This window comes from Perna viridis, chromosome 10 (assembly GCF_037379345.1).
Source record: "Perna viridis isolate PV_CMFRI_1.1 ecotype Kerala chromosome 10, ASM3737934v1, whole genome shotgun sequence".
Taxonomy (NCBI): domain Eukaryota; kingdom Metazoa; phylum Mollusca; class Bivalvia; order Mytilida; family Mytilidae; genus Perna; species Perna viridis.
Window position 1 is genome coordinate 41761847 of NC_142454.1, and position 22766 is coordinate 41784612.

Here is a 22766-nt window from a genome sequence, read left to right on the forward strand (position 1 = left end):
GCATAGTTTTTGTTAAGGTCATTATCTAGAACAAACTGATATGTATTATAAACAGTCAATAATTTACTGAATAATCGAGTGATTAATATGTAGTTTACTATTCCTTCCTAAGTAAGTACTCATCATGTTCACACTTTATTATGAAGCATAGTATATAAGCAATCCTAACCAGAGGCGGATCTGGAGATTTTCAAAAGAGGGCTCCGACTCTGTCATAGCAGTGATTAATCAACTACTAGTTCCGGCCTAAAAGGGGCACTGTCCTGGCCTATGGTCTCGGCTATGGTAACTGAAACATTTATCTCTACTTCATTGTGTGTTATTACACTGGAATATTCTTTTATTAAAAGAGGTATCATGTTTAAGGGAGGTAATAATGAAAGGGACATCATTCAAAGAAATGTTTGTTTGAATTGAACTAAATGTTGGTAATATGAATTATATTTTTATGGAAGGAATAGTTATTTAGTATTGGTCATCTTAGGAAAATTTACAGTATATATTTAGCATATTAAGTAACATTATTTTAATGAGACATTAATTGAGCCTTGCTAGTATGTGACAGATAATAATTTAGTCATATTTATAAGTTTAAAAGGTGAAACTAAGCTTAGGTGATACATGTACTTATTACACTGTATGAAGCTATTGATAATTGTGTGAGAGATAAATCTGTTACTTTTTAGGAATTCTGACTTGTCATTTTAATTTTAAGATTGTTGGTTATTTGAAATGATTTAATTACTGTTGTAAAACTTAAAATGTTGATACACAATTGGGTTAGGTTTTATACTGAGAACTTTCGTTGTATTGTTGCTATTAAAAGGCGTCTGAGCAACACTAGGCAGTGGATGGCACGTTTTAAATTTTGCTTTTTAATCATTTTATCCATTTCATATCACACATACATTCTTTCTCAAAGTTCAAATGAAAGTTTTAAGTAGGTCAATGAGTGCCAAGGCTACATTAGTTATCAAAGACCCCGATGTAGCAAAGACATTGTCTACTATACATGACACTTATGTTGTCGTACCAACAGACAAAGCCCAAAACAACATTGTTTTTGTCTGCAAAACGTTTTATATCCAATGTTTATTATTAGAGGTAGACGTAGAAAATAATAGCAGTGATAAGACCTATACTGCTACTACTATCTCCAAAGAAGAGATTGTGGAAAACCATAAATCTGTGCTATCCTCTTTTGGTCTCTCTACCAAGGATGATGATTGTGATTTACCGTCTATGTACTGGATTCCTAAACTTCACAAGAATCCATACAAACAACGTTTCATAGCTGGATCTGCAAAATGTACCACCAAACCTCTTTCAAAACTTTTAACTTCTATACTCACAACTGTCAAAGAGGGTCTGCAGTCCTACCACAACACTTGTTACTCCCGTAGTGGTATTAATTCAATGTGGATCCTGAAAAATTCGAAAGATCTTTTGGAGACAATCAGTTCAAGACTATTATCTGAATATAATAGCATTAAAACCTACGATTTTTCAACACTGTATACTTCTATTCTCCATACTCAGTTAAAATCCCGACTTAAAAACATTATACATCGTTGTTTTTCCAAAAAAGATGGTACACCTAGATACAAATATATAGTTCTTGGTAGAGATTCCTCATACTTTGTAAGAAATAATTCCAAATCATCTTCCAAATATACAGAGGAAGACGTTTACAAAATGCTGGAATTTTTAATCTACAACATATTTGTCCATTGTGGTTGACGTGTTTTTCAACAAACGGTCGGCGTTCCAATGGAAAGAAATTGTACTCCTTTTCTTGCTGACCTATTTCTTCACTCTTATGAGGCTGACTTTATAGCTGATTTGATCAGAAAGAAAGAATATCGTTTGGCTAGATCCTTCAATCTTTGTTTGTTTGTTTGTTGGGGTTTAACGTCCGAGCAGCAATATTTCAGCTATATTCAGACAATGAACATGAAATGGATGATAAAATGAAAATGAAATGATAAAAAAAAGGATGGGTCACAAGGACAATAGGGTCGACAAATTTTGATTGCCACTAGAAAAAGGGGGGATGGATAAGGTCGGGCAATTTAGCCTCCTGTGGCGGAGCGCAAAGGTTCCTACTCCTATCGAATACCACAGCAGGGTTCTTTAACGTGCGAGGAACGTGGCATCTTTCCCAACCCGGTGCACCACTATGGTTTGCGGTCAGGTTTTCCGTATTATAGCTTGACAACCCCAGCATGTAACATGCCAGGGGTACCCCATTCCACCACCTGGGGCACACATCCCAGTTGCTCTGTGGGCAGAGCGCCTAGCCCCCGGCTAGGTTTCTGAGCACTATTTAGTCGCCTTTTACGACAAGCTTAGCGCTGCTGCAGGCCTATTCTTTTGACACCCGGACCTGCACGGGGGTCCTTCAATCTTAGTTTCCGCTATATAGATGACGTATTATCTTTAAACAATCCTAATTTCGGGGATTTCATACATCGCATCTACCCAAAAAACTTGAGATAAAGGCTAGAAACCACTAATTTCACTTCCCATAGGCTTCTATGCTAATTTCACAATATTCAATGGCTTCTCTGGACTTTACCTTAACTTTAACCTGCAGAGGACTATATATCAGCATGATTCTACATATGTCAGCTCACAATCCTCAGAATGGCATGTGGGGTTAGCAGACTTGCAGTGCAGTACCTGTCACCGGAAGTGAAGGGTCCATAAATAGCATGGGAAATCCCAGTGTTTTCACAAGATAGGGGTATATTTAGAAACCATTATGGTTCACATCACAAGAAGCAAAATGCACCTATAAAATGTACAGAAATGTTTTTCCTTTCAGAAACTGTTTAAATTTTTAAATAAGATGACAACTTTTTTCACAGCACTATGAGGAACAGGGGTAATTTCTGCGCAGGACTATTTTTGCGTGCGTTCCAAATGCTCATTGGTTGAATTAGAGGTCTGTAACCTAAAGATACTGCCGACACTGTTAGGTCAGCCTCATATCTTGACCTACAATTAGAAATCGATGGTAAAGGAAAACTATTGACCAAACTCTACGACAAACGTTATGACTTTTCATTTAGAATTGACAACTTTCCTTTCATCTGTGGCGACATCCCTTCGGCTCTTGCGTATGGAGTGTTCATATCACAACTCATACGTTATGCCAGAGCTTGCCGAAATTACGCAGACTTTTTGTATCGCGCTAGAACTCTAACAAATAGGCTTCTGGAACAGGGTTATGTTGTTACAAGATTGAAGTCATCACTACCGAAGTTTTATGGTCGTCATCATGAACTCGTGGATCGTTATGATGTATCCATCGGCACCATGAAAACTGATTTATTCAACGGGTCATAGTTTGCCTTTCCTCTTTCGTCTTCTCCGGACTTTTTTTATGAGCAACTCGGCGGGTGTTTCTAAAAAAGCAGAGGACGCTTACCCTGCCGGTACAACTGGTCCATGCTCCCAGTTTTTAGTGGAGTCCGAGTCGCTCATTTACTTTTGTTACTTTGTATGTATGATTTTAGTTACTTTATGTTCTTTGTTGTGTATGTCTGTTTTCCATGTCTGGTCTTTGTCCCTGGATTACATTCTTTTGATTACCGTTATAACCTTGGTTTCCTTGATTACTCTTTCAAGAACTTGTCAACGGTTAAAGAGAAATAAAATACATAGAAAGCATTGCAATTCATTAGTTAGGGGAGCTAACTCTTGAAATTTGTTAATTTGTTAGGGAAGTTAGAAATTTTTTTATAGACATCCATTGTCAATTTTAAGAAATCTTTGGCATGTATACTTTTTGTAATTTTATTGGGAAATATTATATTGTGCCTCCCGTATGGTAGGATTTGCCTGATTTTTATATGAACAACCTCTTGCATTGAATATTAAAAAGCTACTTTAAAGTTTTCATGTCGATACAAACCTCATATTTTTCAACAAAGAATATTGGTCAAAACCTATTGGTTCTCCTATGTTTCACTTTGAACAAAATCACATTTCTTTTTATTTTATTTTATTTTATTTTATTTTTGGAAAGGGGACAGTGCATCGTTATTATTCCTTTTAATTTCCTTAACATAAATACGTCCTTGATCCTATGATTGGAATTGCAGAAAAATGCTTTTTAAATTAATACTTTTGCGTCGGTCACCTTGCTGTGCAGAGTATCCATAACGTATGCAATATATACCATTTTTATTTAACTTAGTAAATTGCTACAGAGATTAAATACTAAACAATACGATGACTTATCAGATAATGAGCACCCGTGCAATGCATCGCATGTCATTTAGGTGTAGATAAATAAATACATGATAACAAACTATCTTTAATGTTGTCAGTTGACTATGTGAATTTCACGTTATTTTTTTCTAGGTCAACTGGCGTACCGATATACATGTAAGACCGTAAAAGATCGGGGTTATTGTTGTAAGAGAAACCGGTGCGGACACAACGAACTCGGACAGTGACACGCAGATAGGGGTGAGTCTTTACTTCAACGTTCGACCTAACGTCAAACAGGGTCTGTTAAGGCCGAACAGTTCTCATGTAAAAAGCGTATGCCTCTTTCATGCATTATAATTGGTTGTTCACATTTTACGACCTCGGTCATGACTGTTTTTACACCAGTGTAAATTCTACGTACAATCGGAAACAACATGGCTAACATCGCTTGGAAAAAAAGATAGAGCCGTTTAGAGGCTCAAAACGGTACTATCTGCTTTATTCCATTCATATTTCGGTATTGTATATTCAAAACAATTCTGAAAGATTATCGTTATCAGAAGTTTGTAAATACTGCGAATATTGAAATTGACAACCATGTCACGTTGTCGGTTGAATGCCGCCATTTGCAATGTCAATTTCGTGTTTTGTGAGTGAATGGTCCGATTTTACACATCCATAAATTCTGGAAAAAAAACAGTGTTTAATCCTAATATAAAACTAGTTTGACCGCAGATTGCATGCGCATGTCCACAGTCAGGAGATGTTGGTTATTAATTTGTCTTTGTTTCTTTATATTACTATTTAGTTTGGTTTTAAAGAATTGTCATCCTAAGTGGATTTTATTACTTTTGTTGTCGGGGCATTTCAGAGCTTTTGTAAAGATAATATTATGTTTACACATATTGAATATATTTTGGTGGTCTCTGGAAAGTAGTTGCTATTTTGTATATACGTTGGTGCATTTATTGTGTTTCACCATTTCCGATATTTGTTCTATCAAATAGAACATGACCATTGCAACTGATGCAAGGAAGCCTTCTACCGTTACAAAAAAAAAAGCGTCCAACAAACCATTGTCTTATTTAATAGAAGAATACAACAGCCAAAATTGGAGGGTTCAGTAAAATAATATACTGTAAGGTTGGTTTCCAGACCACGATCTGCTCTTTTTTGCTCAAATTTTACGCAAAATTAACAAAGTTTTCCATCAAAAGAAGTGGTCCGAACCCTGGAAACGTTTAAAGTCTGTGTGTATGTATATGTAGGTAATAGTAACATAAAAATGTATGCTGCTTCTGTCCTCAATTCTAATGACGGCATAAAAAAGGAGTCGATGAACTTCACGTTCCATAGAGGGGGGATTTAACATCCCACTATTCAAACAGACTTAGATATTTTAATTTCAAATGAAGTTAATCAAGAAAGGTTTAGTCTTAATCATGTTAATTCTTTATTAAGTACAGCTCTGCCTAAAAACCAGACAGAAGCTTGTAATGGGTGATTCATGCATTTCAGAAGCCCACATATTTTTTGTTACACATCCTTCTGTGGGCCTCATATATACGATATTAGGAAATATAAGGGCAAATAATATTCCACTGGAGATGATAAACTTGGAATTTGGTTATGTTCTTCTACAGAAAAAGTAGGCGAACATTTTCCAATAGAATTTTTACACTTTGACCAGTCTAAAAAAATTCACGATGAATAGCAGATCCAAGAACATGAAAAAGGAAAAATTGCTTTAAGGGTCTATAAAATGTATTTCTACTGTTTCATTGATTATCTTTAGAAGTTTTATGGTCGTCATCTTGAACTCTTGGATCGTTACGGTGTAACCTGATTTGTTCAACGTGTTATAGTTTTCCTTTCCTCTTTCGTCTACCTCGGACTTGACTTTTTATGAGCAATTCGGTGGGTGTTTCTAGAAAAGCAGAGGACGCTTACCCTACCGGTGCACCTGGTCCATGCACCCAGTTTTTAGAAGAGTTCGAGTTGTTCATTTACTTTTGTTTCTTTGTGTGTGTTATTTTAGTTACTTTATGTTTTTTTTTGTTTTGTTTCTCTGTTTTCCATGTCTGGTCTTTGTCCCTGGATTACATTCTTTTGATTTCCGCTAGAATCTTGGTTCCCTTGATTACACTTAGATATGATGAATCACTCCCTGTCTTGATTTTAGGCAAAACCATTATACGTAATTTACATCTAAGAAGGAAGTGCCCTTCATTTTCAATCGCATTACAGGATTAAGTAGCACTCCATTTAAGAATCATGCAAATTCTTTAATATGTGATACACCCCACAAAAGGCTACATATTTTTATTTTTAAGCTGTCGTACAGGTCAATATTGTATTCTACAGTGCATTCTATATAATTTTTTTTGATTTTCTAAGAGTAAGAATTCCATGAAAAGCCACATGTTAATTTCTGTTTACTATAACATTTTAAACAAAATATCCAAACAAGTGTATAGGCTTTCCAACCATTTATCACATTTTGCATAATTCTTATCAGGAGTGCTACTTAAGTATTTCTAATTTATGTTCACCTACACGTCATTTTGTAAATACACTTTCTAATGTTAAAGTCATGACAGAATAAGTAAAATTCTGTTTCAGCATTTGTTTTAATGTTTTTGTACAATAGTAATTTACTACCCTCATCAAAGCTATTAATTTTATTTTCCATCGGAGATCTGTGCTTCACTAAATACTCTCTTCTTCTATTGTTAATGAGGTGCTTTTAAGGTTTCATCTTTAGGAATTATATTTTTGATATATGTGCAATATGAATAAGTTCCTAAATTGTCAAGAGATTTTGATAATACACTAGCTTATTTTGAAAGAAAAAGATCTGTTATCATTGTAGTCTTGCTAGATAGGTTAGTGACTGTGACAAAATTAAACGACAATATGTAAACTACTTAGTTCAGGTCTTTATGGTGTTTTATCAGTTAATGAAAAAAGTCAACAACATTTCAATATTTCAATATTTTCTCAGTAATCCTTCCATAAATGACACTTCAGAGGTATAAGTTAGGATTGGGCGTGCTAATTTTTCAAAGAGATTTTTTCCAACTCAAATTGCAAAGTTGCCAAGCCTAAATGTTTTGGCTTTTATAGAGGCTTTTATTCGCTAGATCTTCTAAACTTGGAAACATATTGTTATTTGTTTAGCAATAAATCCAGGAATTTATATCTGTCACACTCTGTAAAGAATTACCTTTATAACGTTATAAAAGAGTCTGACTTCTTAATACTATTATGCTGAAAAGTCATATTCTGTATTTTAATATTCAATGTAAGTTTCCATTTAACACAGAAAATAATAGGATTGTTTATATTATTTTGGAGACCTTCTTAATTCGCGGATATTATTATCAGGTCACCTGCAAATAAGAGAGACCAAACCTTTGAGTCATGTGATATCGTTGTCTTGAACTTTCATTTGCTTAAACTTGTTCTAAATCATTTATAAAAATATAAAATAGAGTGGGTTTCTAAACTCGCCTTGTCATACTCCTTTAGTTTAAATGTTAATAGCAAAATTCCAGCTAATCAACATAGTTACCCAGTTCTCCACACTGAATCGAAGGCTTTCTTTAGATCCGAAAATCATACAAAAAAAGTTTCTATGTTTATTTTACAATGAATGAGCTGTCTGAGGTCCTAAAACCAAATTTACTTTTAGACTCCACAAGAATCCACATAAACAACACTATATAGCTGGATCTGCAAAATGCCCCACTAATCGTCTTTAAAAACTTTTGATTTATATACTCACACTATACAGGAAGGTCCTACCACGACACTTGTCACTCCCGTAGTGGTAATAATTCAATGTGGACTCTGAAAAATTCGAAAATTTCATTCAAGATTATTATCAGAATACAATAGCATTAAAACCTAGAATTTTTCAACCTTTTATACTTCTATTCCCATCTCAGTTCAAATTTCGACTCAAAAACCTTATACATTGTTGTTACTCCAAAACGTACGGTACTGTAACCCCTAGATATAGATATGTAGTACTTGGTAGAAATTCCTCATACTTTGTTAAACATGATTCCAAGACGTCTTCCAGTTATACCGTAGAAGATACCGCATCAGTTTTATAAAACACTTCCTTCATTTCATAAGCTAATTATTATATAATGTTAAAAAAAAAAAACAACAAAAAACAAAAAAAAAACAAAACTGCTTTGCTCTTATCTGTTTTGCAGTCTCATTATGTCTTCAAACTACATAATCAGACAGGCAACCATCAGCGACCGTGATGAAGTCACATCAATTCTAAAGGAGGGCGAATACGAGGGGGATTATCTTCCTGATAAATACATCTCTTTTATGGAAGATCCAAATTACTATGGTTACGTGTATATTGTTGAAGGAAAAATAGTAAGTAGGTAGAACTATTAGACATCGGTTTTGGTCTTGTTTTGGTCACTATGTGAAAATATCGACATTCAGAAAACAACTTATCATAAAATGAATCTCGCTTTTACTTTTTGAAATACAGTACACTTGTTTCGTTGTCACTTTCAATTTACTTTATGTTGCTGGAGTATATAGAGGCAACTATTTCGCTGTTCCTGTGTATAATGTTTTTCGACCAGCTACCGCCTGCGCAGTTTCATGTATGGGTTTCCTCGTCGAAGGGGTTTTTGTCTCTATTTGGAAGAGTAATCAAGGAAACCAAAATTCTAGCGGAAATCAAAAGATGTCACCTTTGACCTTCAAATTGTTTTGGATCAAAATTAAAATAAGAGCGCGCAATTCTTATTTTGTACTGCAGATTGTGGCAAAGTTTAATCAAATTCAATTCAGTGGTTTAGGGGGTGGGTATATGCCCGTCTACGTAACAGAATGGAGTACAGACACCTCTATCACTATAATATATTTCCTCATTCAATGTGTGTACTTAATTAAGATGGTAAAACAAGAAGGAGTATCGTCAGATAACTTAGACTGTTTTAATGGGATTTTTTTCTTGAACTTTTATGTTATGTAATGTATTACATGTAATCAAAACAGGGGTGGATTAAAAAAAAAAGTGGGATTCAAGAGGGGTTCAGTGCTATTATTTGCTCTTGCCAATTTTTGCCCAATATTTGCGCGACATTAGCAAAATTTTCCTACAAAAGCAATGGCTGTTGTCAATTTTATATTATTTGCTTTGGTTTTATAATTTTATGTGGTCATTTTGTATTTACGTTCTGCCATATCGTCTTTATGTTTTTATTTTCAAAAAATGTTAAAAATATTACCCCTGCCCCTAGAAAACTGGTCTCAGTATCAAACCTAAGTATCATTTATAGCATACCGACACTGTGAAACTCATATTTAACATATCTGATTAATTCAGGCGTTTGAATTTCTTTAAAGAGAAAAGGGGTATTTACAGAACTTCTTAATACCTCAACATGAACCAAAATGTTAGTTTTAAGTTTATTAACGATGTACAATAGGCATGCTGGGTGCTATTGTTTTCATCATTGATATATCCAACATCACTGCTCATTTCATGAGCGTATTATTTTAGTTTCAATTCTGTAAATTCCACTTTTTACGATTTTATAGTAATTGTAACCCTATAAAAAATCACACGCTTGAATTGTTCAGATATTTTGGGTAAATACATGTAATTATCTCTTAAATTATGAATGCCTAAAATATGAGTTTCACTGTGAATGAGAATTATGTTTAATACTAAGACCAGTTTTCTAGGGGTAGGGGTAATATTTTTAACATTTTTTGGAAAATTCTTTCTTGAAAATTAGTTTTGGTGGTTTATTAATGTAGAAAATTAAATTTAGTCACGCAATAACTTGTAGAGTCGACCTTTTTTAAATTTTCGCGGGAGTCGAAATTCCCATGTTTTTGGAATTAAAAAAATATGTTCTGACTACGAAAATTGCCACAAGTCATCAACAGAGTCCCAGGTGTATCAGTTGTGATAATATTGAACATAAATAACACATAAGCTATTTTTTACTATAGAACAAATGCTCTAGGGTGACTGGATAGACGACCCAAGTGTATTTCGTTCAGCATTTTTCTAATCGGCATTGTGACGTCTATTTTGCCTTTTACGGACAGATTTGAAGTTTACACGATCAGAAAGTTCCGGGGTCACACGTCATCATGAAATTTTTGTCCACATCACGTAAGGAAGAAATCATAGCACGTAAAGAAAAGAAATGCACATAAAGTATTTAGAAATCGACATAACGTATAGATGAAAAGACCTCACGTTATAAGAAAACCACTGCATGTAAAGATAAATCCGCATTACGTAAATATTTGTTGACTTAACGTAATCATAAAACGACAGAATGTAAAGACAAAATTACAGAACGTAAAGACGAAATGGCAGAACGTAAAGACAAAACGACGTAATGTAAAAATGTTCCTACATAACGTAAATACAAAATGACCTCATGTAATTATAAAACCACAGCAAGTAATATAAAATTGACAACACGTAAACAAATATGTATCACATCAGACATTTTAGGCGTTCCATACCTTATTTGTATTTGATTCCCAAACTTCATAATAATCCATACAAAGTAAGATATATAGCAGGATCTTCATCTTGCTCCACGAAGGTCCGCAGTGAAGGATGGACAATAACTTTGCTGCAATACCACCTATTCGCGTACTGGCATTAATCATATGTGGATACTTAAAATTTCTAAAGATAAGGAAATTAGTTCTTTCCAAACTTTTGACTTCTCAACTCTTACACTACATTACCACAAAACGAAAGGCTATAAGAAAGAAAGCAACACCAATATACCACCATCACGGACAAAAGAAGTAAGAACTGAATTGAGAGAAAGATCAAAGGTGCCAACACATGAACTTATGCAGAGAGATATCACCATATTTGATATGAAGGCAGCCATCAGAAAAATGAAAATGAAAAAGGCACCAGGCCCAGATAACATCACCAATGAAATGCTTCAACACCTTGGCACCTTAGCATTAACAACTTTGCTAGAGATTCTCAACCTGAGCTGGAGACAAGGTCAAGTCCCTCAATGTTGGAAAGAAGCCATAATGATGCCAATACTGAAGATGGGAACGGACAGGTCGAAAGCCTCAAGCTACCGCCAAAATTAGCCTAACAAGCAGTTGCTGCAAATTAATGGAGCGTATAATCAACATGCGCCTACAGACATACTTGGAATCGGAGAACATTCTTGGTCATGAACAAGCTGGTTTTGGACAGTACAAGAGCACAGAAGATCAAACAACACATCTATCTCTAGTAGTCGAGGACGCATTTCAATCAAAGAAAGTAACGCTAGCTGTCTTTGTAGATCTTCAGAGAGTATTTGACAAAGTTTGGAAAGATGGCCTTTTTACGAAACTTCTTAGATTTGAAGTAAGTGGAAGAATGTACAAATGGACCAACTCATATTTATACAATAGAAGGGCAAGAGTACTCGTAGATGGCAAGCATGGCCGAAAAACACTTCTAAAACAGGGTGTACCACAGGGAGTATTGCAACCAACTATCTTCATAATCTATATGAATGTGTGACAGAGCTACCAAATGGTGTACAATTAGCACTCTACGCAGATGATCTTGTGCTCTGAAGAGTATGCAACTACTGCAAGGTACAGGATACAAACAGCATTATATATGGTAGTCAAATGGGCCAATGAATGGTGTGTTACCATCAATAGAAAGAAATAAAAACAGCAACACTCTTTACACTCTCACATAAAATCCAATCTGTCAAACTGACCATGGATGACATCCATATCACAATGGAAGATCAGCATACATTGGTGTAACCTTCGATAAAAGATTTACACACAACTTGAAAGAGCTGTTTATTCAATATAAAGCCTTAAAACTGCCATACAGTGGATACCTTCACATTGTGGAATTAATGGAAATGAAAGCAGATAAGCTAGCAAAGGGAGGCGCTCTACAACAGCAAGATGAAAATCCTGTCTGCTACACAGATATGAAGACCATCATCAAGTCTCTGCACAATACCCCTCAGAAGCAAGATAGCTACCATCAACTAAAAAGATTTGAGCAAACTACAATCTTCAGGCTCAGGACAGGACACAATAGACCCAACCAACATATGTACAGAGTTTTGAAGGTCATATCATCACCTATGTGTCCCTGTGGAGAAGCAGAGCAGAATACAGAACACTTTCTGCAGACGTGCAAGTTACAACAGACACAGAGAGAGAAGATATGGGATAAACCAACCCCCATTACAGAGAAACTGTATGAACCTGTAGAAGACCTACAGAAGATGGCCAGATTTGTTGAGGAGACTGGCATTCAAGTGTAATGGCGAACGACAAGAAGATGGCACTAACTTTGTTCCTCTCCTAGCCGATTTGTTTTTACATTTACACGAGACTGAATTTCTTCAGAATCTCGTAAAGGAAGAAAATTTAAATGATTTAACTTTACATACAGATATATAATGGTTGCCGTCAATATATCCTTCAGAGCTTAAGGTAAGAGACTACAGAAACATGTTCTGCACCTTCTTTGGACCTACATCTCGAATTTGACAACAGTGGTCATCTCAGCAGTATGATTTATGATAAAAGAGACGACTTTAATTGTAATATCATAAAGTTTCCTTACCTGTGCATCAATATCCCTTCATCTCCTGCATAGTGCCTTTATATTTCACAAAACGCTACGCCAGAGGAAGTACTAACTACTCTGATTTCCTTGACCGCCATAAATATCTGCGCAACACTCCTGAATCAAGGGTATGAGGAAATGCGTCTTAAAAGGTCTCTCTGACCAAATTCTTTTTTTTTAAATCAGTCCCTGGTTGAGAAATACTTAGTTTCTTCTAAAACAATGAGTAATGATTGTTTTTCCTTTCTGCCTCCAAAAAAGGCTACATGGTTTTTGTTATTTTGTAATAAGTTGTTTGATGGTCTTCATTATGAAATGTGTAATTATTCATTCCAATCTGTCTGCTCTCGGAAGATAATCAACATCGAAAATCCAAAAGATTCTATTGTATTTTAGTGTCAATTACAGAGTTATCACCTTTAATTTTGAAATCTACAGTGCATTGTATGTAATTTTTATCTTTTAAGAACTTGGGTTGAATGAAAAACAGAATATGTTTTTACTATGGCACTTCAAACAAAATATCAAAAATAAAAATATGTAGGCTTTTCACCCATGAATCACATTTTGCATGATTCTTATCTTGAGTGCTACTTAAGGCTGTTAGTCGTTTTTCTTTTTTAGATTTGTAATGTGTCTTTTGTAAGGAATGATTGGACTCTACGTGAAGACTTTCCTTCCTATGCACATTTGTAAAGTTCTTTGCAGGGCATTTATTTTTTTCAAATTTCATGTACATGTATTTAGGTTGGATTTTCTGGAGTCTATATCATAGATGAAGGTCAGGCTGGTGTAATGCGGTCTGCGCGGATGAAAAAGGAGTTCAGAGGACAAGGGGTTCTCCGTAGTATAGGTCAACACATCGTAGCGCAGCACCCATATCTAAAGCGCTCTGTGCATTTTTCTTCAGTTAATATGGAAATGATTCTTGCAACAAAAAAAACGACGCCTGCATTTTCCTTAATTGCAACTCTAGTAAGTAAAGGTATTATATTAAAAGCAGTAAAAATAATGAAGTACACGTACATGTATCAGTGTTCAAATTTGTGGCGATAGCCAGTCAGTGACCTTTATTTTTTACCATTGTACATTTGAAATATTTTAAGTTTTAAGAAACTAGCATTTCGTTTCTTCAAGGAAAAAAAGTGTTTGTTTTTCAAATACTGATAATTATTTTTTCGTGCGATTGCGCCAAGATTGCGAAGTAAATTGATCAGTTGATGGGGGGGGGGGAGCACATCTTCGCCGTTTTCAGTTTCTTGATTTGCGCCTTATATTGCTCTCATGTTGTTTTTGTTATTTCAGAAACACGCATTTTACCAAGGTGTCAATATCGTCTCAAATGTGCTACCTGCATATGATGGTCTGAACAAGGAATCTAGAGTTGAGGTTATATCTGAAAGTCTTTTACATGATTTGTTTAGCAAGAAAACTCAATACCCAAAGGTTTTTAATATTAACCGTGTTTTTGTGGACTTAGTACCCTTTAAACCAATGAAAAACAACATACCGGGAATGTTGGCATCGGGGTCGGGTATCATTTCATGTCGAGATGAACCAATGAAAACTTTGCTTACGTTTGAGAGTCATTTTCGGCTACAATCGGGAGAAATTTACTGTAATGTGCATGTACATGGAACTGTCAATGAATATTTTGAACAGCATATATTTTCTCATATTCAAGCTTTCCGAGGAAGAATCGCCAAAATGTTCACAATAGCAATAATATCAGTTGCAGAAGAGGATAGTGACCTTGTGGAAAGGCGTATGGTTTCATTAGGTTTAAAACGAGCTCCTACAACACAGTATAGTCGCAATGAAGCTATCGTTTTTGAGTTTCTGATATCAAGGCTTAGTAATAAACTATGATATTCACTATGAACATACTCATTGTACACAAGTACAAATGCAACACATGCTTTAAAACATGGAAATGTATGTTTACGTCCAGTATGGAAAAATTCGTTTTTGCGAATTTTTAAAAAAAAGTATAAGAAAATATATGACTTAGAAATTCACACGAAAACCACACATATGATCAACATATGTTTTAGGTGTTTTAAAAATATTTAAAAAAAAAAAAAAAGAAAAAAAATATAAATTTTTTCCTGTGTAATGGATGTGACGCTAACATTGTCCTTATTTCATATGACCAATTATTTGATCAATTTTTATTTTAATAGATATTACAATAAAAATATGTCCACCTAACAAAAATCAGCTTCAATATCATATAAATTAATCTGAAAGAAAAGATGGTAGAATATTATTCATAATTAAGATTATATCATATTTTGATAATAAAATACATATTTTTGATATTCATTATTATTCAATGATCATCTAAGGGTACTTCAAACCCATATCGCACCCCAAGTATACTCCATGACGAACTATATCATAAAATGAATATTGTCTGATATACTTTTCTCTAGACATATGGCATTTAAGTGTCAGTCCCTGTAAGAATCAGACACTTCAAGGGCAGATAACTCTGTCAAAAAACTAATTTTAGCTCACGGTGAGCTTTTGCCATCACTTGGCGTCCGTCGTTAACAATTTTTCAAGTATCTTCTCTGAAACTACTAAATGGATTTGGATGAAACTTAATATGAGTTTGTTAGTATCCTGCACAAAATGACTGTTCCGATTTTTGATATGTTAAAAAACATGGCCACCGTTACTAAAAATAGAACATATGGGTCAGACAGCAGTTTTTTGCATATATCCCCAAAACCGTTAATTTTAACCGAATTCTAACATGGATAAAATTGTTCAGAATAATGAGATCTATTTGTGGTCAAATTTTGGTGAAATTCTGTTGACCCATGTTGGAGTTATTGCCCTTTTTGAACGTTTTTTGCTGTTTTTGATGTTATTACTTTAAAAAAATCTTCTCAAAAACTGCTCTACAGATTTCAATTAAAGTTGGTATTACTGTTTTTAGGGTATCCGAAACAAAAAGACCGTTTGGATTTTTGATCTGTGAAAAAAAACATGGCCGCCGTTACTAAAAATATATCATACGGATCAGACAGCAGATTTTTGCATATATCTCCAATTAAAACGGTTAGGTTTAACCAAATTCTTCTAAAAGTATTCAGCATAATGAGATCTATTTGTAGTAAAATTTTGGTGAAAATCTGTTGACCCATGTTGGAGTTATTGCCCTTTTTGAAATTTGTTTGCTGTTTTTGATTTTTTTATGTTATTACTTTCAAAAATCTTCTCCTTAGAAACTACTGTACAGAATTCAATGAAAGTTAGAATTTTTGTTTTTTAGGGTATCCTAAACAAAATGACCGTTTGGAGTTTAGATCTATTAAAAACATGGCCGTCGTTACTTAAAATATAACATAGGGGTCAAACAGCATATTTTGCATATATCTCAAAAACCGTGAGGTTTAATTCTGACATAGGGTAAACGTATTCAACTAATGAGGTCTATCTGTGGTCAAGTTTTGGTGAAAATCTCTTGACCCATGTTGGATATTGCCCTTTTTTACGTTTTTTTGCTGTTTTTGATGTTATTTCTTTAAAAATCTTCTCCTTAGAAACTGCTATACAGAATTCAATGGAAGTTGGTATTTTTGTTTTTAGGGTATCCTAAACAAAATGTCTTTGGATTTTCGATCTGTTAAAAAAACATGGCTGCTGTTGCCAAAACTTGAACATACGAGTCAGAGAGTAGTTTTATCTCCAAAATGGTAAGGTTTAGCCAATATCTTTCATTGATGATATGATCCTTATTATTAGGCTTACAAAAGACTCTCAGGGATCAAAGTTGTCAGACGACACCATGTAAGAGTTATTGCCCTAGAGAGGTGAAAAATGACTTTTTTAATAGTTTTCATCCAATGCCTTGAAAACTATGATAGATAGAATGAAATGTTAAATTGCTGAAATGATTCTTATTATAAGGCCTACAAAAGTCTCCAGGGATAAAAATTGTCAGATGACTCCATGTAATAGTTATTACCCTTGAAAGACAAAACGTTACGTGTTTTCAGCCAATATCTTGAAAACTATGATGGATAGAATGAAACTTTCAATTGATGAAATTATCCTTATGTTAAGTCCTACCAAAGTCTTCATGGAGTCAGAATTGTCGGACAACTAGAGCAAAGTCAGTGATGCAGAGCACAAATAATGGTCTTTTCAAATAGAGAAAGTATCATTGAGTGATATTATATTGTCAGATTGAAAGGGTTTTTGACATGCATGTTTCTTATTTTTCCCATTTTGCCCGATTCTTTATAATACTGACATTTAATACAAATATTACATTAGATATTCAGTATATATGCCAGAAGAATGTGAATATCGAACATAATTCTAGTGTTTGTGTAAGTGAGATTCCTGCTAACCAATCGATTGAAAAATGAACACTGTTTCCTGATAAAATTTTGTTTTTTTTTTTTGTTTTTTTGTTTTTTGTTTTTTTTAATATGAAAGCATAAAAATTCCATTCAAAGACATATAGACAGAAAAGAAAATAAGCATGTGAAAAACAATAATAAAGCAAAACCTACACCTGCTGAATCGTGTAACATTTTCAATACCGCAATCACCATCCTCACGTTAAACACATCTTGAAACACATTGCTCACAGAATTCTCATATTAATGCACGCGATTCACACTCCCTAGTTCAAACGCCCAGTTTTCAATGAAATTTAGGTTGCTCAGTGACTCATAAGTGTTTGTCTACATTCATTCGTTTTGTGGTGGAATATTTTTTAATTGTATGCACATTTCGGATTATAACTACTGTAGCAAATGATATAAAAGAACACAACTTAAAAAAAAAGATAAATGTCAAGATCAGAACACTACCCTCTTTCATAAACTTTACAAAAGTTAGGGTCCATCCTTGTAGACAGAATACTTTTGACTAATGTTTTGTTATCTTAAAACCTTTGAAGTACATATACTTCATATGAGCAGAATTTGTATTCTTGCATTATTGAAATCTAGGTTAGAAAAAAATGGCAAAAATAATAAGAATCATAAAATGATGATTGAAACCAGAGTCGATTTTATTCTAAAATACTCAATTAATTCATAATAATAAAACGTACCTTTTGAATGAATATGCCCTGTCGACCATGGTAAGGTTACTGCCCTCCCCTTCTGACACACCTGCCTACATGTATGTGATGTATCCATTGCGTCACAAAAAGTTGCATTGCACGCAACATACACGTCATTATCATTAACTGGAAATTCGAACACATTAAACTTAAAGCGAGTTTCATGTGTTCCTTGTGACAATACAATTGTATCCGGGTCAACAGCACAGCTGAAAATATATGTCACTGTAATTTATAACAGGAGAAAATTACATTTTTTTTAATTGGTTGAGTTCGATGATTTACGAGTTTGTGTATTACTTAGTCAAATATTAACACGGTACTCAACAAAACAAGACTGGCAATGAACCTTTAAAATGATATAATATAAGCAAACTATTTAAGTTGGACGTAAGTGAATTAAATAAGACGTTTGGGTAAGTTGCCTGGTGTTGTTCACCTGGAGCTAATTACTAAAATATCATTGTCTTGTTAAAGCATTAAGAGTTGTTTTGAATAGTGTATCATACTTATTTGTATTAAAAATTAGAAAAAGAGAAAGTCTCATTTGTTCAGGTTGATAAGTTTGTAACCTATTGTTTTGTACCAGTTGTTAACCAACTTATCTTATCAAATGTTCAGCTACAAGTCATATAAAATTATTTGACAAAACTACAAATTTCCTGGTAAACAAACGTATACATAGGATAGCTTTTTCTCTAAGTAGGTTCAAATGATTCCAAAAGGAGTAATGATAATATACACAGTAAATGCTTTTCATAAAAGCTTGTTCACCGATATCATTTCTATATTTTGAAGGATTTATTTTCAACCAGCTGGAAATATGTAGTGTAGGTCCTTTGAGATTAAAACAAAAACGCCATTGAAGGACTGGAGGGTATTCACAACTTAAGATAGCCCAATGAACTTAACCAAGTTTGCATTGTTTGGCAGTAGATGTGGCGTTCGCATTTTAAGTCATTGGTCGAATTTGGCCTATAAAATGGCGGAATAGATTTTGATCAAACTTTCACAAATTTGTTATCACGTGATGCCGTTTTGCACCTCTTATATCGTATACCCCCATGATGTTCGGTATCTTGATGCAATACATATCATTAGTCGATTAAGGGGGGCATCTTTTATTCCCCACCTCCTCTGAAACCGCTGAGGTCTCACTAACCACTTCCGGGTCAAAGGGCCACCCCCCTCCCCCTCCCCTATATAGTACCAAAAACACATTGAACCTAGATATATGCATTGTAAGTGCATTATTTGTGTGTATTCTGATCAAAAATAGTTAAAATATCGGCCGGACATTAAAATTCAGATGTCCATTTGTACGCTAGTCCTGTAATGATTTAACTTATATATGTGCACCTTTTAACAAAATACTATAGTTTAAATACGGTTATTCACCATGCATTTTTGTGCTGTGCATATTTGAATGATAGTGTTTGAGTAGAGAATAAAGATTGAACAATCCAATAACCATTTCTGTAATTTTGCGGCTAATAATATTTAGCTGATGTTCTTAATTGAGATGTGTCGCCACTTCATGAAAAGAGAGGAAAAACCAGAATATAGAATAGTTTTATCAGCCGTCCACTAACGCTGTGAAGATGTCAATCAGTTTTTCGTTGTCAGGACAGCGTAGGATCAGCGTTACTTGGTGATCACGTCACTAATAATTGTTTGGAAGTCATAAGTCAGCAACACGATGATTAAAGTAACCCTATTAATGATTGGAGGAATATTACATCAAGTCATACATTATAAATTGGTCCTAGTATAGCTAAGTGCAGAATATAAAAAAAAAATATCAGAAAGGAACCAGTACACGATTTTTGTAGAGAATCTAACAATGCTTATCCATCTTGATTAAAATTTCACACCGTATTACATTGCAAATACTGATATGTCCCATTTTAAAGTTGCTTCTATACAAATAATTACCCATTTTGTATCAAAGTGTACGTATATCTGGGTCCGGTGTCTGTACTGGGTTTGGTAACGCATGTATCTAACCGCATTCGAACACTAGGGTCATTTGAATTTACAGATGCCTTGACATAGATATCGTTTCCAAGGTGAGCTACGACCGGATTACCCTGAATAAAAAAGTATACTTTTAAAAAATTGACAGGAATTCTTTCCATCTTCATGATTGTAATTACAGCATAGAAAGTTTTTGTTTTATATTACAATGTTTAGTTACCTATACCGCAGAAGTATGAATATGATAATTCCACTAGTGTAAACTGCTTCGATCCTAGAAAGCGAAACTGTGACTTCAACTGTTTACAAAACTAAATACCAGTCTGTGGTGTTGAACTACTATATGAACAGTCTTGAAATTTATAAACTTTACATTTACACCATATACTATTCACATATTCCCACTTTTCCATAGAGAATTCCCCATTCCCCAAAGAAAAATCCCCACCCCCAAGAATCATCATTGCACTTTCATTTTCCAAATATTCATTTTTTCAAACTAAATTTTAAATTGTTAAATACTTCAACATTTAAAATGTTGTTTTCAATAAGTTTGATATATTTGTCATAATAATAAATACTAAAAATACTTCTATCTTCCATCTCCCCCTCCCCCAATACACCATAGAATGAGATGTTTTTCCCATACAAGTACTGTAGTTATTAGCAGTAAATATAGCAAGATGTAAGGTTTGGAATGAAGAATATCGTTCATTGAGTACCTTGTTTCGTATTTGAAGTGGATCGGTTGTACCATGAATTCCAAATCCAAAACAAAATTTTAAATATTAATCAAAATATTTAAATGATCTCACCAAATCCTTCAATTCAAGAATCAACGAAATAATAAATATAATATTGACAAACCACAAGAGCTGATTCCAAAGAATCAAAGACCGTTTTAAGTTTAGGAGATTATCAAACCTGTATTTCTCTAAAGAATCCTGAATCTCCAAAGAATTGTAGAATCAGATTAAAATGGCCCGTATTGCCAAGATAATGCTGTGTGACATTTAAAGCTGAAAATGTAGTAGGGTCAGTTGGTTTATAATGTTGTGTAACTGTTTCCTGTCGGGGCAGTTCACATCTGATATTCATACGCCATAGATACCCATGAATTATTGGGCTCCACACTGAAGATTTCTTTGGATATATCAATTGATTGGTAAATGTGATGATGCTGTCCTTAATCTAAATAAAAGAACCTGATTATACTTTATAGTTTTTTTTTTATTTGCTGCATGCAGGTTTATGTGTATTTACAATGGTGAGTCAAAACCATAAAAAAATCATAAAATGTGTGGGAAACACATTGTTTCACTTTATACTCTGTACAATATTATCTGCTATAGGGTATATAAGTCTTGTCATGTGACCCCGTGATCTCACGAGACTGGTTCCTAGTCTACCATTCAAAAGCATGGAGACTTGTCATTTAGAGAGCGTTGAGGGTAAACCATCTTTTTTGTACAAAATACCGATACAAAATAACAAACATCTATTTCTACATGATGAGGTATTACGAAAAAACATAAAATAGATTTTGCATTGTTTTACAGCATTTCGAAGCAAACAATAAAATGCAGATCGGTCCTCGGTTTTCAATACGTTCTACGTCGTACATTCCGGTAAAGCAAATGAAACTAGAACGCGACTTACATACCCTATATAGAAAAATATCGATACAAACGAGTTAACACCATGTAAAGACGGTATCCAATTTTAAAAAAAAAATTTTTTGCAATATTATTGGAGCTTTTTCTGGTGTAAAATAGATATGAATTATCAAAACTTTTAAAAGATGACAAAAGAAAGAAGACAGCAACATAATTCGAACTTAAGGAGTAGCTAGGATAAGGGACACAACTCCTACAAATCATTGGAAAGTTTGTATTCAGTATTTTACACCAACATAATGTAAGCATCAAGTAACTTGGATTGATTTCATTCTGTTTCAAATAAAAACTTGATATGCTTTCGTGAAAATGAACATGTTACAAACATATCACTGATTTCAAGAGTTATGTCGCTTACCCTAGGTCTACTTCCTTAATATGCATACTTATCTCGACTTCAAAACACTAATACACAATAATAGAAACATGGACCAGGTATTCCGGTAGGATAAGCGTCATTTGCATTTCTATTGCACAGAATATTCTTATTGTGAATAAAGGATTAGTAGACTACATATGTATCATTACAGGCAGTCCCTTTACAATATACAATGGACATGTTTAGCGAAGTCAATATAGGACTAATTGATAAAAATGTCAACACAAGAAGTATCTAAACAGCTACTAAGGAATGGATCATATACCTCCTTACGAGAACCACAATCAGTATATGACTGGTTGAAAACCAATGTGTCACTAAAGACGGTTCCCATACATTTACTATTGGACAAGTACATTTCAGCAACTGTTGCTTGAGGGTACATCGCTCTGAGGTTTGTCATATTAACCACCATATTCCAATTAGTTGGTCCACAACTGACGGTCATTGTGTCTTCAAGGGTAAGCGCTAGATTATGAATGATCGAGTGAATTAGGTTAGAACTAAATGCATCTGTATTATTTTAATTAAGAACGCATACATGTAAGTATCTAACAGGAGATCTTAACCTTACATTTTTATTACAACACAGAAAAAATGAAAAATATGTACATCTTTTTTATACTGTCGACTTCTCTGTTTATGTTTTAAAATCATTTGAAAAACATATGAAGAAGCGATGACAGCCATGTGCGTGTACGATAGGTACTACGTTTACCTCGAGTGAACACTCTTGTAAAAGTGTTACCGCGGAGGCAGTAAACGATGAACAACCAATCATAT

General features: G+C 34.1%; 2 protein-coding genes across 4 annotated transcripts in view; one reads left to right on the forward strand and one right to left on the reverse strand.

The window, feature by feature from the left end:
• Positions 1–15180, forward strand: LOC148605944 (histidine N-acetyltransferase-like). Of its 2 annotated transcripts, none has more exons than XM_088547737.1 (5): positions 1–111; positions 4372–4479; positions 8448–8622; positions 13607–13834; positions 14165–15180. In XM_088547737.1, exons 3-5 carry the CDS (start codon positions 8455–8457, stop codon positions 14726–14728), a joined length of 960 nt encoding a protein of 319 aa, XP_088403863.1. In that variant the 5' UTR covers positions 1–111; positions 4372–4479; positions 8448–8454; the 3' UTR covers positions 14729–15180. The 2 variants fall into 2 exon arrangements, with proteins under 2 accessions (XP_088403863.1, XP_088403864.1); XM_088547738.1 differs by having other exon boundaries at positions 8478–8622.
• The window catches only part of LOC148605945 (CUB and zona pellucida-like domain-containing protein 1), a 13893-nt gene continuing 6121 nt past the window's right edge, over positions 14995–22766 (reverse strand). The window contains exons 9-13 of one of the 2 annotated variants that reach the window (XM_088547736.1): positions 22249–22451; positions 20853–21119; positions 19887–20041; positions 17940–18160; positions 14995–15102 (exon numbers count right to left, since the gene is read on the reverse strand). In XM_088547736.1, the coding sequence (XP_088403862.1) occupies positions 15098–15102; positions 17940–18160; positions 19887–20041; positions 20853–21119; positions 22249–22451 (851 nt within the window). In that variant the 3' untranslated portion in view covers positions 14995–15097. Of the gene's footprint in view, positions 15103–17854; positions 18161–19886; positions 20042–20852; positions 21120–22248; positions 22452–22766 lie in introns of those variants that run through there. The other variant, XM_088547735.1, reaches the window with a different exon arrangement.

Coding starts and splice junctions, on each gene's coding strand:
- LOC148605944 (XM_088547737.1), top strand. CDS start 8,455: ATGTCTTCAAACTACATAATCAGACAGGCAACCATCAGCGACCGTGAT. Junction 8,623..13,606: donor ATATTGTTGAAGGAAAAATA/GTAAGTAGGTAG, acceptor ACATGTATTTAG/GTTGGATTTTCTGGAGTCTA. Junction 13,835..14,164: donor TTTCCTTAATTGCAACTCTA/GTAAGTAAAGGT, acceptor TTGTTATTTCAG/AAACACGCATTTTACCAAGG.